This window comes from Triticum dicoccoides, chromosome 6A, assembly GCF_002162155.2.
Source record: "Triticum dicoccoides isolate Atlit2015 ecotype Zavitan chromosome 6A, WEW_v2.0, whole genome shotgun sequence".
NCBI classification, from domain to species: Eukaryota; Viridiplantae; Streptophyta; class Magnoliopsida; order Poales; family Poaceae; genus Triticum; species Triticum dicoccoides.
The window spans coordinates 164,266,600-164,284,126 of NC_041390.1; the positions used below are offsets into that span (position 1 = coordinate 164,266,600).

Sequence of the window (17,527 nt, forward strand, 5' to 3'; positions counted from 1 at the left end):
GGCGGCGCGGTAGCAGAGACCGGTGTGGCGCGGGCCGAGCGGCGGCGGTGCACCGGCGAGGTCACGCCGGTGACGAGGCGGCAGAGCTGGAATCCGGCGCGGCGGGTCGAGCGCCGGCGGAGAGGCAGTTGGCGGTGCGAGGCGCGTGGGCCGGGAGGGCTCGGTGCGGGCCTGCCCGGGCCGCGGCGGAGGGAGGCGGCGATGCCAAGTGGCGCGCCCTGAGTGGCTCGGGGCGGCAGCACTGCTGATGTGGCACGACCCGATTGGTCGGAGTGAGGTGGAGGGTGCGGCGGACATTGTCCGGCGCGGTGAGGACACGTCCGGCGGCGCGAGGGGAGGAATTTTTAGGGTTCATCCACGAATATTTCGGAGGGGATCACATATATATAGGTAGAGGGAGCTAGGAGAGCCCAAATGAGGTGCGGTTTTCGGCCACGCGATCGTGATCGAACGACTGAGATGATGGAGGAGGTTCAAGTGGGTTTTGGGCCACTTTGGAAGGGTGTTGGTCTGCAACACACACGAGGCCTTTTTGGTCCCTCGGTTAACCGTTGGAGTATCAAACGAAGTCCAAATGGTACGAAACTTGACAGGCGGTCTACCGGTAGTAAACCAAGGCCACTTGGCAAGTCTCGGTCCAATCCGGAAATGTTTAATCCCCACACACGAAAGAAAGGTAGAAATGACCACCGGAGGAGAACGGAGCGCCGGAATGCAAAACGGACAACGGGGAAAATGCTCGGATGCATGAGACGAACACGTATGCAAATGAAATGCACAGGATGACATGATATGCAATGCATGACACGCAAGCAATGACAAGGCAACAACAGCGAATAACAGGAAGACACATGGCACATCGGTCTCGGGGCATTACACCACGGCTGTCAACATAGCGAACGGCAACAAGCGTGTCGCCATAAAATACGTTCCGCTCATGCTCGAGGGCACGGCCCGGACATGGCTGAACAGCCTGAAGCCCCGCAGCATCAACAGCTGGGTCAGCTTTACCGATGCATTCGTATGCAACTTCACAAGCACGTACAAGCGTCCTCCCAAGCCTCGTCAGCTTTCCTTGTGCATGCAAGGCCCCAACGAGTCGACTCGCGACTACCTCACGCGTTGGGCTGAGCTTCGGAACTCCTGCGAGGGCGTGCACGAGGTGCAGGCTATCGAGTACTTCACCACCGGGTGCAGAGAAGGCACCCTCCTCAAGCACAAGCTCCTCTACGACGAGTCAGAAACCCTCGATGAGCTGCTGATCATAGCAGACAAGTATGCCACGGCTGACTTTTCCATGAAGGCGGAGATTCAAGTTAGCGTGACTGGTAAAGTGGCCCCACAGGCTCCTAGAACTCCGGCAGGAGACGCCAGTCGACGGCAACAGCAGAACGACCACAAGTGCAAGGCCCCGCAGCCGGCTTCCAGCAGCTAGCAGGTGGCGACAGTTGAAGACCAGCAGCCGGATGGGCAGCCTCCACCCAAGCGACAGAAAGGTGGCAAGCTCAACTGGTTGCCGGCTTTCTCATACGAGCAGACTCTGGATGGTCCTTGCAAGTTCCATAGCGGCGCGAAGCCATCGGATCACACCACCCAGAAGTGCCACTGGCTCACCAGGATCGCCATAGGAGACGGCCTCCTACCTCCCCCGCCTGCTAGGCAGCAGCCTCCGCCTCCACCCCAGCAGCCGGCTGTCAGGCCAGTCGGCGCAGTACAAGACAAGTACCCCAAAGAGCACGGAGCCTACGTGATATTTACTAGCGTGGCTGATGATCGACGTAGCAGGCGGCTGCAGCGACAAGAGGTGAATGCGGTAGCATTAGAGACACCAGAGTTCATGCACTGGTCCGAGAAGCCTATCAGCTGGAGCAGAGCTGATCACCCAGAGGTGATGCCGAGTCCGGGCTCTTATGCCTTGGTCTTGGATGCCACCTTTGCCACGGATAGACGAGCTGCTCGTTTCTCGTGAGTTCTGATAGACGGAGGCAGTAGCATCAACATCCTGTACAAGGACACTATGGAGAAGTTAGGAATCAAGCAAAGACAGCTTCAGAACAGCCGGACTGTTTTCCACGGCATCCTTCCTGGTCTTTCCTGCTCACAATCGGCAAGATCCTGATGGACGTCCTCTTTGGAGACAAAGATCACTTCCGCTGAGAGTTAGTTTGGTTTGAGGTGGTGGACCTCGAGAGCCCATACCATGCATTACTTGGCCGACCCGCCCTGGCCAAGTTCATGGCGGTCCCCCACTACGCCTACCTCAAAATGAAGATGCCCAGTTCCAGGGGGATTCTGACCGTAGCCGGCGACTACCGGAAGTCGTCTGCCTGCGCGGCTGAGAGTAGTCGGCTGGCCGAGTCCCTGGTGATCGCGGCCGAGAAGCGGCTCCTTCACCGGGTTGTGGCGATGGCCGGCAAGCAGCTAGAGGTGTCTCCTAACCCAAAGGAGTCGGAGGCTGAGGGTTCGTTCAAGCCGGCCAAAGAGACAAAGAAGATACCCTTGGATACAGAGCACCTAGAGAGGTACGCTGTCATAGGCGCAAACCTCGACAGCAAATAGGAAGGCGAGCTCGTCGATTTCCTCCGTGAGAATCAGGACATCTTCGCATGGTCCCCCAAAGACATGCCAGGTGTACCGACGGAATTCGCCGAGCACAAGTTACATGTCCGATCTGATGCAAAGCCGGTCAGGCAGCCCTTGCGTCGCCTATCAGAAGAAAAGAGAAGAGTTGTCGGAGAAGAGATAGCCCGACTCCTAGCAGCCGGCTTCACTATGGAAGTATTCTTTCCAGAGTGGCTAGCCAACCCGGTCCTGGTACTGAAGAAGAACAAGAAGTGGCGAATGTGTATTGACTACAAAAGCCTCAACAAGGCCTGCCCCAAGGACCCGTTTGCTTTACCAAGAATTGATCAGGTGATAGACTCCACAGCCGGATGCGAGCTATTGAGCTTTTTGGATGCATATTCAGGATATCACCAGATCAAGCTGAACCCGGCTGACAGATTGAAGACCGCCTTCATCATGCCATTTGGAGCCTTCTGCTACCTCACCATGACGTTCGGCTTGAGGAATGACGGCGCCACCTTTTAGCATTGCATGCAGAAGTGCCTCCTCAAGCAACTCGGCAAAAACGCCCACGTCTACGTGGACGATGTGGTGGTGAAGACGGAAAAGCATGGAACACTGCTGGAAGACCTCAAGGAGACCTTTGAGAACCTGCGTCGATTCCATATCAAGCTCAACCCTGAGAAGTGCGTCTTCGGAGTACTAGCCGGCCAACTCCTTGGCTTCCTGGTCTCTAAACGCGGCATAGAGTGCAACCCTGTAAAGATCAAGGCCATTGAGAGGATGGAGGTACCCAGCCGACTGCTGGACGTGCAAAAGTTCACCGGCTGCTTGGCGTCCATCAGCAGATTCATCAGTCGGCTGGGCGAGAAAGCTCTCCCCTTATACCAGCTCATGAAGAAGGCCACTTTTTTCGAGTGGAACCACAAGGCGGATGAAGCTTTTCTCCAGTTGAAGAAGATCCTGACTACTCCACCTGTTCTGGCGGCTCCGACTCCTAAGGAACCTATGCTCCTGTACATTGCCGCCACCAGCCGGGTAGTCAGCACAGTCATTGTAGTGGAATGCAAGGAGGAAGGCAAGGCATTACCTGTCCAGAGACCGGTATATTACCTGAGCGAAGTACGGTCGTCCTCCAAGCAGAACTACCCCCACTACCAGAAGATGTGCTATGGCGTGCACTTTGCCGCCAAGAAATTGAAGCCTTACTTTCAAGAGCATCCAATCACTTTGGTCTGCACGGCCCCACTTGCCGAGATCATCGGAAGCCGAGATGCTTCTGGCCGAGTGGCCAAATGGGCCATAGAGCTGGCTCCCTACACCATCCACTACCAGCCCGCACCGCCATCAAGTCACAAGCACTGGCCGACTTTCTCGCCGACTGGGCCGAGACCCAGTACCTACCTCCAGCGCCAGACTCCACCCATTGGCGGATGCATTTCGATGGCTCCAAGATGCGCACCGGCTTGGGAGCCAGCATTGTCCTCACTTCTCCTAAAGGCGACAAGCTCAAATACGCACTGCAAATCCATTTTGCCGCCTCCAACAACGTCGCCGAGTACGAGGCGCTCATTCATGGGCTCCGGCTTGCCAAAGAACTTGGCATTCGCCAGATCCTGTGTTATGGTGACTCGGACTTAGTGGTCCAGCAGTCGTCTGGCGACTCGGACACCAAAGATGCAAACATGGCGAGTTACCATTTCCTCGTACAGCAACTCAGTGGATATTTCGAGGGGTGCGAGTTCCTCCATGTGCCAAGAAACGACAGCGACCAAGTAGACGCCTTGGCACGAATCGGCTCTACCCGCCAAGCAATACCTTCCGGTGTCGCCCTTCAACGCCTCCTCAAGCCGTCTGTCAAGACTTCACCAGAATCAGACTCCGTCTTCGTCCCGGCTCCTCCCGAAGAAGTCGGATCCGACTCCAGAGCCCCGGCGGATGGTACGGGGATTTTGGCAGATGGCTCCAAAGCCGCCACAGTCGAGGCCGGCCCAGGGACTGCAGAACCTGGCCCGGGGACTGCGGCGGACGGCCCGAAGACTCCAGAACTCGGCCCAAGAGCTGCGCCAGTCGGCCCGGGGACTTCATTAATCCAGCAAGCAGTTGTTGACTCCAGCCCGCCGCCTCCCAGCCCAGCCGCCCTCGTCCAAGTCGTAGTTCTGGCAGTCGAAGAAATAGCAGCACCCTCATGGGCCCAGCCCATCCTCAAATTTCTGGTGAGCAAAGAGCTGCCGGCTGATGAGACCTTAGCTCGGCAAGTACAACGCCGAGCGGCAGCCTACACCATAGTCAACAAAGAGTTGGTCAGGCGCAGCGTCACTGGTGTCTACCAGCACTGCGTAGAGCCAGAGCAAGGCCAAGCAATTCTTAAAGACATCCATCAAGGCGAGTGCGGCCACCATGCGGCTTCAAGAGCACTCATCGCCAAAGCTTTCCGACACGGTTTCTTTTGGCCAACGGCCTTAGAAGAGGCCAAGGAATTGGTCAAAAAATGCAAAGTGTGCCAGAAGTTCCGCTCCAAGCCGCATCAGCCGGCTTCTGCACTCAAGACCATCCCCATTGCCTGGCTTTTCGCAGTTTGGGGTCTAGACATGGTGGGACCATTCAAGATGGCACGAGGTGGCTTAACTCACTTACTTATCGCGGTGGACAAGTTCACCAAGTGGATAGAAGCGAAGCCAATCAAGAAACTGAAGGGTCCGACTGCCGTGACTTTCATCTCCGACATCACAATTCGGTACGGCATACCACACAGCATCATCACCGACAACGACACGAATTTTGCCAAAGGCGCCTTGGCCCGTTTCTGTGCGACACAGGGCATCCGACTGGACCTAGCATCTGTCACCCATCCACAGTCAAACGGCCAGGTGGAGTGAGCAAACGGCCTCATCCTATCCGGCATCAAGCCCCGACTGATTGAGCCACTGGAGCGCTCGGCTGGCTGCTGGCTCGACGAGTTGCCAGCCGTCCTCTGGAGTCTGCGCACGACTCCAAACAAGTCAACCGGCTTCACGCCTTTCTTCCTCGTCTACGGTGTTGAAGCCGTCATCCCAACGGACATAGAATTCGATTCCCCGCAAGTCACCATGTACACCGAGCAAGAAGCAGAAGAAGCACGACAAGACGGCGTCGACCTGCTGGAAGAGGGCCAGCTGTTGGCACTCAGCTGGTCCAACATCTACCAGCAGAGTCTGTGCAGATACTACAACAGGAAGGTCAGGCCGAGATCTTTCCAGGAGGGCGACCTCGTGCTCCGATTAGTCCAGCGAACAGCCGGCCAGCACAAGCTGTCGGCACCTTGGGAAGGCCCCTTCATCATCAGCAAAGTGCTGGGCAACGACTCCTACTACCTGATCAACGCTCAGAAGCCCCGAGCATGCAAGAGGGACGACTCCGGCAAAGAGACAGAGCGGCCATGGAATGCAAATCTCCTCCAAAAATTTTACAGTTAAATGCAGTATGTATCACGCTACCTTTTATATTAAAAGTACCAAGACTTCGGGCCCCCCGAGAAGAGCTCGGGGACTGCCCTCTTTTATCTATATGATAAGAAATATGTCTTCGAGTATATTACTCTTTGTTATGCCGCTTGGCACCGGGTTCGACTAGTCGGCCCGGGGACTTGCCGACCTGTGCTATGAAATGCTTCCTGCAGCCGGACGAGTAGTGTGTGGCGTCTAAACTGTCTCCTGCCAGAAGACGCAGCTCGCAGAGCGACTGTCTGGTGGGGAGGAGTAAGGAAGAATGGGCGTCCACATGAAAAATGGCTAAGGACTCAAAGCACAAACATAGCTTAAGGCCGGCTTCCAGCCTTTTTTCGCAAACCGACTCTTGAATAGTCGGCTGGGCGCCTTCTATCCGACTTGTTAAACAACTCTAAAAATGGCTAAGTACTTGCCTTCCCAAAGTGACCAAGAATTTGAACCAGCAGCAGTCCGCGGAGCGGCTGTCTGACTGACAAAGACGGCAACTGAGGGAAGACGGCAAAGGAAAAAGCCAAAAGAACAATGGTCAAGAAAGATAGAAGTCGGATGAATATTTACATAACAAAGGCCCTTGGCCGAATCTTCGAGCAGAATTTCAAAATACACCCCGCGGGTGGAATTGTGCAGATTAACAAGTTCTTCAAAAACTATTAGAACAGATAAAACAAAGACAAGGTGGCAGCCTAGGGGGCGGCAGACGGGTTTGGAGGATCGGAGGAGATGGCGGTGTTGGATGTTGGGGCGGCCGGCTGGGCGGTCTCGGCTTGATCACCTCCGGCAGCAGTCGGCTCGGGCGGGCACGGCTCGTTGCTGGAGGCACGGTCGAGCTGAGGCTGGCCGTGCACTCCGTCTTCCGGTGCCTCCGTCTTGCTCCCGTCCTCCACCTCATCTTCCTCCTCGACGCTGGAGCCGATCACCTCTGCCGAGTCCTCGCTGTAGTCGAGGTTCAGCCCAAACCACTCTGGGGGACCTCCTCGCCATCTTCAGCCCGCTCGGGGACAAAGATGCTGGCGTCGGTGTACTCGGCGATCGCCGCCGCACGCTTGACAAGGGCGTCTTCCGCGGCTGCCAGCTCCGGCCGGGCCTCTGACCGGAGTGTGGCCAGCCGGTCTAGGTCCAGCCCCGGATACCATGCCTTGACGAATTCCAAGGCTCGGTACGCTCCGGCCTGGGCCGAGGAACCCTTCCAGGCCTCAAGACGGCCAGTCGGCAGTCCGACTGGGGTGCGCGGAGCCTGCACGTCTCGCCACAGGGCGGCGATCGCTTGGGCGCCGACACGTTGAAGCCGGCGCAACATCTGGTGGGCCGGCCGCAAGCGAGCCCCAATGCTCAGAATATGCTCGTCAAGAGTCCGAGGGGCATCAGCGGCGATCTCCGCGCCACCCGCCCTCCGCTCCTCGCGGTCGGCCTCGATAGCTTGAATGGCGGCCTGCGAGTGGCAGGGAAAGAAGTCTGCCAAGACGGAAAGAATGAAGAACAAGTCAAAAAAAACCAGGAGTCGGCTCGACATATAGTCGGCGGCTCGAAGAAGGAAAGCAAAGAGGCTCACCGTCGACGAGGTCCTCGATCTCGTGGAAGCCGGAGACTAGCATTGCCTCCTTGTCGGTCCAGGAGGAGCGCTCGCTCGCGAACTCGGCCAGGAGGGCAGCTTCCGCCTCTTCCGCCTCCTTCTGCGTCTTCGTAAGCACTACAAGAAATATGTCAACTTATGACCTTCTGTCAGTGACCCTCGAAGAATTGGTCATAAATCTACGACCATTTTAGACCAATTGGTCAAAAGCTGTTCAGGGGGCTCCAAACCCTGAACCATTGCGACCATTTTGGTCAGAAAGGTCGTAATTTCCTTACACGAAATGGTCACAAAGCAAACAGTGCTAGTCCGCTGCCTTATTTCTAGCTGATCATGACCAATATATATGGTCATAGCCTTGTAGATTGTGGTGGGTTGTGATGACTAGGCGCATCTCATCAGTTTTGCCTATGTGTCATGTCCATGTGGCAGTTTTTGCCCTAGGTTGTGAAGCAACCTATATTTCTATCATTCCCAAAATTCCCAAAAAAATCTCATAAATTTTTTGGGTCATATATTCATCAAATATGTAAAAATCCCTCCTTGCCTAGTTCAAAACTAATTCAACAATATTCATTTTCCTATTATGTTCACAACAACACTTTATGAAGGAAGTGCTATTTATATATTCTTGATTGCCCTAGGAATTTTTGGGCACTCTTTCCTATCCAAATAATTACCGCATGACAAAATTCAGCTCCATTTGCCTAGCAAATCTTCCTCGGTAAATTTCCAAAGTGTTTGTCCACCTAGAAGCATTGTGAAGGAAGTACCTTTTTTATATCTCTAAATGACATGAAATTTATACAGTTCCTTCATATGCCCAAATTATCACCCTCCTCCAAATTGCAGCTCAGTCAAATCATCTATGTGAGCCCAGGTTCAATTTATATTTTATGGCCAAATTGGCACGTTGCAAAGCAAGTGTTATATAGACCCCTCCTATTACCCTCAAACTTTTCGGGCACTCTTCCATACCCAAATCATTGCCACATGATAATATTTAGCTCAATTTTCCTAGTAAATCTTTCTCGGGAAATTTCCAAAGTTTCTACCTCGAGAGAAGCTTTGTGAAGTAAGTACTAGCTAGGCTTACCCAAATGATCTGAAAATTTACCAGCGCATGACCATACCTATGTAACTTACCTACACCAATTTTGAGCTCATTTCATTCATCCAATCTCTCTTACTAGTTTTCCCAAGTTTCTGTCCATAGAAGAGCATTGTGAAGGAAGTACCACTTTGGCATGTCCAAACGGTATCAATTTTCTACAATGCTTTCCTATGCCCAAAAAACCATCCTCCACAAAATTTCAGCTCAATCCATTCATTATTTTGAGCCCAGCTTCAACATTCATATTTTTGTCCAGCGTGGTACTTTGCAAAGCAAGTACCACCTAGGATCCTCCTTTTGATCTAAAAATTTGTTAAGACATTCTCCTTAGTAGATGATCATCCTCAGCCAAAACTCACGCCCATTGGCCATGTGCATTTTCCGTACCGCTAATCAAACACTTGGTTGCTAATTCATGTTTGAGCATCGATCGGTCTCCTCGTGAGAATCTTATGTTGTAATTTTCTTCCTAGCACCAACCTGGGGAGTGCCCAACCCACTAGACATATCTAGGCCGCCCAGAACACATGGCACCATTACGGTCACGCGGTGACCATGCGATGGGCATGTGAGTTTACGTGCTCTAGAGTTGAGGCCCTCGGCCACCGCCCAATCCTCGACGTATCGCCACCAAACCATGTATTTATGATTAAATAGGTCCTTATGTAACTAGAAATGATTTTTGGAAAAAATAAATAGCAAACTATGAGGCAGCTGCAATTCAAATTTGACCCGCTTCCAACTGAATCGGCGGAAATTTGTCTTTTTCACGAGAGGTGGATCAAATTTTTTTACACCCAACCATTTTGTCAATTGTGCATTAACTATGGCCTAGTACTTTATAAAAATGATTTGGTCCAATTTTGCAACAATTATTTGGTAGTTCCTTCACAAAAAAACCTCCTTTCGGGCACTCGAAAAATGGAAAATGGTTTTTTCGTCCAATGAAAATGAAAACTTCCTTAGGCAACATTGTTTTCCATTCCAATATGCACCCTTGTGCACAATATGAGATCATTTGAACAAACTATGCCATGAATGTGGCCATAAGATTGATCATTTGGCTTGAAAGCCATGATTCTTCACACATGATAGCTCATTTCTAAGAACACTTTTTTAAAATAATTATCGTATTACAAGTTTATTATTTTTCCCGGAAACTTGGTCGTATATAATGACACAATGCGAAGGTTTTCCAATTTTTTGATTTTTTTGAATTTTTTATGCCCGTTTCAAAATGTAGTCAAAACGGCGGGCTTGAGCGTTCCTAGCAAGCGGTTGAATGTTGGAATTTTTTTGGTGTTTCACTGATTAAATAGATACTTATGTACCTAGAAATGATTTTTGTAAAAAATGAAGAGCAAACTACGAGGTAGCTACAGTTCAAATTTGACCTGCTTCGAGCTAAATCGACGAGAAATTTATCTTTTTCACTAGAGGTGGATCAAAACTTTTCACACCCAACCATTTGGTCAATTGTGCATTAAACATGGCCTAGTATTTTATAAAATTGATTTGGTCCAGTTTCGCAACAAATATATGGTAGGTCCTTCACAAAAAAAACTCATTTCGGGCACAAAAATGGAAAATGATTTTTCCGTGCAAAGAAAATGAAAACTCCCTTAGGCAACATAAAATAATTGCCGTATTACAAGTTTGTTATTTTTCCTAGGAACTTGGCCACATATAATGACACAATGCGAATGTTTCCCAATTTTTTTATTTTTTTTATTTTTTTATGCTCGTTTCAAAATGCGGTCAAAACGGTGGGAATGACCGTTCCTAGCTAGTGGTTGAATCTTGGAATTTTTTTGGTGTTTTTATGATTAAATAGATACTTATGTACCTAGAAATAATTTTTGGAAAAAATAAAAAGCAAACTACAAGGCAGCTACAGTTCAGATTTGACCCGCTTCCAACTGAATCAACGGAAATTTGTCTTTTTCATGAGAGGTGGATCAAAACTTTTTACACCCAACCATTTGGTCAATTGTGCATTCAATATGGCCTAGTATTTTAGAAAAATGATTTGGTCCAATTTTGCAACAATTATTCGGTAGGTCCTTCACAAAAAAACCTCCTTTCGGGCACTCGAAAAATGGAAAATGGTTTTTTCGTCCAATGAAAATGAAAACTTCCTTAGGCAACATTATTTGCCATTCCAATATGCACCCTTGTGCACAATATGAGATCATTTGAACAAACTATGCCATGAATGTGGCCATAAGATTGATCATCTGGCTTGAAAGCCATTGATCTCCACACGTGATAGCTCGTTTCTGAGAACACTTTTTTATAATAATTGCCGTATTACAAGTTTGTTATTTTTTCTGGAAACTTGGCCACATATTATGATACAATGCGAAGGTTTCCCAATTTTTTAATTTTTTTGAATTTTTAATGGCCGTTTCAAAATGCGGTCAAAACTGCGGGAATGACCGTTCCTAGCTAGTGGTTGAATATTTGAATTTTTTTGGTGTTTCACTGATTAAATAGATACTTATGTACCTAGAAATGATTTTTGGAAAAAATAAATAGTAAACTATGAGGCAGCTATAGTTCAAAATTGACCCGCTTTCAGCTGAATCGGCGAAAATTTATCTTTTTCACGAGAGGTGGATCAAAACTTTTTATACCCAATCATTTGGTCAATTGTGCATTAAATATGGTCTAGTATCTTAGAAAATTGATTTGGTACAATTTTACAATAAATATTTGGGAGGTCCTTCACAAAAAAAACTCCTTTTAGGCATTCGAAAAATGAAAAAATAATTTAAAAGAACTCATTTCTCGTAACTCTTTAAAAAATATGTCTTATTTCAATTTATGATTATTCTGGAAAACTATAGTAAAATTTGCTAACACAATGAGAAGTTTTTTTTTTTCAAATTTTCAGGTCATAATAAAATAGCCAACATGATTTAGCATCTTACTTTTAGTCAATTACGACCAATTTAAATGGTCAAAATATCAATACATATATACTGCGTTCTGATTGGTCCATGGGCCTCTCACACGGATCATGGATAAATCACCGTCGGATCCTCTTGGATCCAAAGACCCTCATCTCACGGTCTCACCCACCCACCGCGAGCTACCCCTCAAAAAAAAACCCCACCGCACACCACTCCTCTTTCTACCCGCGCAGCGAACCCTAGCGCTCTCACCCTCTTCCTCCCTTTGGATCCACCGCCGCCGCACACAACTCCTCCTTCTGGATCCACCGCCGCCGCCCCCAACCCCACTCCCTCCCTCTGGATCTCGACACGCCGCCGCCCCCTCACACTCTCACCGCCGTGGGCTGGAGGTGCCGCACTGGATCCGGTCCAGGGCACCACCACTAGCTGGCGTCGTGGGCGGGGTGTGGCGCCCGACCAAGTGTGCCCCCTGCTCCCCGTGCCCGACCGCTCGCTCCGCCTCAACCTCGTCGTCTCCAAGGACCTGCGCAGCCGCCTCCAGGATCACGTCTTCGCGCTCAAGGAGGACTCCACGCTGCCGCCCGTCACATCGACCTCATCAGGGTCAGTCCCTTTCCCCCCTTCCCCAATTCCCCGTCCATTCTGCTATGGTACGCCCTGACGGATCGAAATGGCCCCTGACTCACAGATCTCTCCCGTCCCCTCCTCCCCTCGCAGCGGCCGCCCTGCTCGCGTTGTTCCAGCAGTGGGGTCTCCGGTGCAGCCCGACGGTGAACCCGGGGCACCTGTGCGGGACGCGGGACTGGATAGAGTCCTTCGCGCAGAATGCGTCCGTCGGCTGCAGTTGCGACCGCTGGCCCGTGTGCCGCATCACGCACCTGTTCGTTCCCTGTCTTCCCCGCTCGCCCGAGGCCTCTGGCTTTTCGGTTTTCCCGGTGCCTTTGCTTGTGGATTGACGGCTGGGCTCTGGATCATGCAGGAACATCACTGGATTCTGGAATCTGACTGAGATCCCGCCGGAGCTCTTCAACTCGACGGAGCTGGTCTCTCTATGAGTCATGGCATTGGTGTCTGTTGCTGTGCAAACTGCTTACACTAGGCAATGCGAGAATTAACCAGCCTACTAGAAGTAGGAACATGAGGTTGGATCACTGTGCAAACTGCTTACACTAGGCATACCTCCCTTTTGAAGCCGGTGTGCAAACTGCTTACACTAGGCATTGGTGTCAATTTGCTCTAGTCATGTTCCGTCTAGCTGTTCTGATATGTCAATTTGCTCTAGTCCTGTTCGATTCGTATGGATCTAAAAACAATTCCTTAGGGCTGAAATTATAAATGTATACGGCAACGAATTCTTGTGGTTCTAAATTTGCTGAAATTGCAAATGTGTCTGAGAACAAATTATTAATAGAATTCTTGGGGTTGCTGAAATTAGAATATTAATAGACTGCGTTGAGGACTCTGCTTCATTTTATTGTGATGCCGAATAAATCATATGTTATGGTTCAAGGTACAAGGGGAATTCGCTGGCCCAGATGAGGAGCCAAAGCAACACCAAGTCACAGTTTCACACGCCGCTTCTAAGGGGAGATATGCAAGGTAATAAACTCCTAACATCTTCAGTTTGTTTTTCTGGGTTGCTCTTTGTTCAACACCACTGTGCATGGTCATTTTGCATTCTGAAATGTGATTTCCAGATCTATGGCTCAAATACTATGGTTCCCAGTGTTAACTTGTCCGTTGTTGTTTATATTCCAAACTGTTTTTCCCTGAAAAATGGGTATCATTAATTCTTCTGGTCCCATGTGGTTAGCCTGATTTTGTTCTTAAAAAGTAAACATTCTACATTGCAGGGTGCATTAGTGATTGGCTAAGAACAGTACTGAAAAAAGAGCAGTCTATTCATTCCAAAAACATTCTCTGATTCTAAAATTTACTGAAATTAGAATAAAATATACACAATGTGTTGATAACTCTGTTCCCTTCACTATATTCTATTTAACACATGTGTTCTAGTTCAGGTTTAAAGAGAATTTGAATGCCAAGCCACTGGAGACGAAGCAAAACCACCATCAAGTTGCTGTCTCATGCGCCACTTCAAAAGGGAGGTATGCAAGTTGAACACTCCTAACCTCTTACTTATTTCTTTTTGGATTGCTCATTGGTGTCTGCTGTGCAAACTGCTTACACTAGGCATTGGTGTCTATTTCTGTGCAAACTGCTTACACTAGGCATTGGTGTCCCTCCACTCCTCACAGCGCCCCCTCTCTTCCTCCCTCCCGCCATTTCGAGTTTGGATCCGTGATTGCAGCTCCTCTTTTCTGTAATTGCAGCAATGTCGCTTGATGAGTTGATGTCGTTCATGATGTGATGTTCTTAATGTAGATCAAGGTGCCTACATCATGGAGACAAACATAGATCTGAATCGTCAGGTAATCTGTTTCTCTTTTCCAGTATGTATAATAGTTTGTTTTCTCAATCTCCTCTTGTTGATTCTGTCTTGCTATAATAGTTCATCGGTACACTAGAGCCTGAATATGCACTTCGTACTGTTTCTTTTTTGCTTCCCAGGAGTGGTCAAGGTCTGCAGGTGTATTTCCTCGTATCTCCCCCTGATAGAATCATGGGTTTGAGATGAGGAGGATGTGGACCTCTTTAGGCAGGTAATATATGTTGTTAATTTGTTTTCTCTTTTCCAGTATGTATATATGGTTAATCACTTAATCTGTTTTCTTAATCTCATGTTGTTGATTCCGCCCTAGTATATAGTAGTTCATCGGTATGCTAGGGCCTGAATACTTACTCTTTTGGTTTGCTTGACAGGGTCTGAGAGAGTCTTAAGATGTACTCAAGTTCAAAAACCACGACACTTATTCTGGAGCGGAGGGAGTAGTGTCTTGTTTAGCTTCCAGGTTCTGCTAAGGGGATTAAAGGGTGAGGAGAATGTAGACAACCAAGATAATTATGAGGAGGAATGGATGGGCCATGATCCTGCGGTTACCTAGCTATAGTCGAGGAAAGACGAGTAGCAAGTTAAGGATGCAAGAGCATGGATGATGGATCCAAGGATCTGTATGTTAAGTACCTGCTGCTAGCCTTTTGTCTGTTTGTGGCGGGATGTCCCAAAAACTTGTAATGGAAGTTAGTTCACAAGCAGCAAGATTTACTGTGTTCCTAATGATTGTCATGTATGAATGTGTTGCAGGCATCTTGCATACCATATTCTCATGGGTGGATGCAGCAAGGGGCTGGGCAAGCGCGGTGCACAGTGGATGGAGGTCATCTCGTGGGAGCCCAGGGCGTTTGTCTACCACAACTTCCTGGTAATCACTGCTGCTGCCCACTCCGCCTTCCCTTTAACACCCATAATCACTGTTGCTACCGCCATGGTTCATTCGGTCCTGCACCTGCTCACGCATGCACATTGTCTTGTGTTTGTGGGAAGCTGGTTTTGTTAGGTAGTCCATCGATGATGTATGGGTTTCTGTTTGTAATCTGCGCTGATGCCCACTCTGAAAGTTTGGTGACAAAATAATGCATCTTGAATCCTGGGAAGACTACTAATAATCTGTCATTGGAAGATATGCTACAGCAATGCAGCAATTTGAATTGATATTCACATTGAATTAATGACTTGTCTTGTTGTATGCAATTGAAACATACCCATATAAAAGAAGTCTGTTCCATGCAACATTTTTACTGTTTTACTCAACTTGTTTTTGTAGTTACTTGATACATATTACCTCCGTCCCATAATAAACCATCAAATGTACTCCTGGGAGGGATAAACATCTTTTTTTAGAACATGGGTTGAAGCAGACTGTACTCGCCTACTGAGAATATGAAAACAAGATATTTTGTTTGCTAATATGAAGATAGCATTGTGTTTAATCTAGTACTGATGATTGTTTCATTCTCATATAAATTTGTTAATGATGGTGATTTTGTACTAGCATATAAACTTGTTTTTGTTGTCACTTGATACATACTTAGCTTGTACTTGAAGTTGTGGGTTAATGCTTGTAATTTTGTTCTACTTGTATGCATTGGTACCCCCATCATCGAGCGCGCACGGATGCAATAGTGGCAAGAAGATCATGGTCGTGTGCATCATTAAGCACACCATGGCGAGCATCGACCTCCTCACAGTGGCAAGAAGAGCATGTGCCTAGTTTGTAATCGCTGTCGAAGGAGCTCCATGCTGAAGAACATAACACTTGTAGAGCTTGTAAAGTACCATGTTATTGAACTTGTGGAGCATGTAACTGTGACTTTCACTATTGTATGTTAGAGTTATTTGTACAGCAGCAACTCTGTATTGATTGGTAATATTTGTACAGCAGCAACACTGGCTGGTAATATTTGAAGTATTTTGTGTGTTTTTTGTGCCAATTTAAATATTGTGTATTTATTTACGTTAAATTGGAAAATGAAGAATGTGACCCTGACAAAAAAAGAAAAAATGAAACTGTTGAGACAAAAAGGCCATGGGCCAAAAAATAAAAAGGTTGCAATGAAGGCCATGGGCAAAAAATAAAAAGGCTGCAATGTTGGGCTTGGTCTATGAAGCTGACAAAAATTCATAGAAAAAAATATAAATGGGCTGAATTAATGGGCTCAGCCCATATAAACACCGAATTGGACCGGGCTGAATCTTGTGCCACGTCAGATTGCCACGCTGGATGCCTACGTGGCCTGGGGAGGTTGCTAGTGACCAAAACGCCATAGTAGACGTATTTTGGTCATAAACGTCTACGACCATTCCAGAAGAAAGGTTGCTATAGTCAGTTTATGACGGCCAGCTTTTGACCTTTTGTTTTTTATCACAAAAAGGTCACAAATGAAAATTTGTGACCATTCAGTGACCAATAGTGGTGGTCACAAGTTGACATATTTCTTGTAGTGAAGCAGCTCCTTCTACTCTGCCAATTGTGCGGCCAGCAGATCGCGCTCTGCGGCGAGCTTGCTGCACTCCTCCCCCTTGGCGCACAACGCGGAGTTGGCTTCGCTCAGCTGCTGTTGAAGAGCGGCGTTGGCCTCTAAAGAGAAAGAAGAAAGAAGGCGTTAAGTCATCAATGAAAAAGGTCGCCGGGGAGATCCGGCCCGACTGCTCAGCAGTCGGCCCGAATCTCGGGGACTACAGCCCGCGGGTGCGCCAGCGCGCCCCCGCAAAGAAGAAAAAGGACTCACTCCGGCTCTCCGACAAGTCGGCAGTCCGCTTGCCCAGCTCTTCAACGTTGCGGTTGAAGGCGGTGACATGGAGGTTGTGATAGTCCCGCAACAAGTATTCCAGAACAAAGGTTAGTACCCGGAACTTACCAATTGGAGTTCCGGGCCGCCTGCTCAGCAGCCGGCCCAGAACTCGGGGACTATACCCAGTGGGTGCGCTAGCGCGCCCCCACAGAGAGAAACAAGAAAACAGGGACAAAGGAGAAAGCATACCCGGATGTCTGCCCGCGACGCCAGGTGCGCCTTGGTGCAGTTTTGGATGGCGTCGCTCTCAGCTCGCAGCTTCGTCTGGACATCCAGAAGCGCCTGGTTCAGCGGGCCCGTGCCGCCTCCTCGCACCCACCCAATGGGCGCGGCACTCGTCACTTTGGCATCTGGAATCGTCGAGTTGGCGGTGCCGGTCTCCAAGGGCCGCGGCGCTGAAGTCGCCTTCTCAAGACAGCGGCGCGTTGGCGAGCCGACTTGAAGGAGTAGCCTTGCCACGGCCTCATCTTGAGTCGGCGGCAAGGGCGGATCCGCCGGCTGTTTGCCTTGCGCGCTTCTAGACAGCGACGGGGGCGGCTGTGGTGGCGCGACAGCGTCCGGCATGGGGGCGTCGCCGCCGCCCCTCTCCACGATCGGGAACTCGCCGCCGGCTTCCCCT

At 49.2% G+C, this 17,527-nt stretch overlaps 1 protein-coding gene across 1 annotated transcript in view; it reads left to right on the top strand.

Annotated features, from left to right (window-relative positions):
- The window catches only part of LOC119315774, a 39,397-nt gene extending 23,358 nt beyond the window's left edge, over positions 1–16,039 (top strand). Inside the window, exons 2-10 of the mRNA XM_037590262.1 lie at positions 11,797–12,258; positions 12,344–12,535; positions 12,635–12,706; positions 13,166–13,254; positions 13,677–13,763; positions 13,989–14,087; positions 14,227–14,318; positions 14,479–14,727; positions 14,861–16,039. Of these exons, the coding sequence (XP_037446159.1) occupies positions 11,797–12,258; positions 12,344–12,535; positions 12,635–12,706; positions 13,166–13,254; positions 13,677–13,693 (832 nt within the window). The 3' untranslated portion in view covers positions 13,694–13,763; positions 13,989–14,087; positions 14,227–14,318; positions 14,479–14,727; positions 14,861–16,039. The remainder of the gene's footprint in view (positions 1–11,796; positions 12,259–12,343; positions 12,536–12,634; positions 12,707–13,165; positions 13,255–13,676; positions 13,764–13,988; positions 14,088–14,226; positions 14,319–14,478; positions 14,728–14,860) is intronic.
- Positions 16,040–17,527: the final 1,488 nt, after the last annotated feature.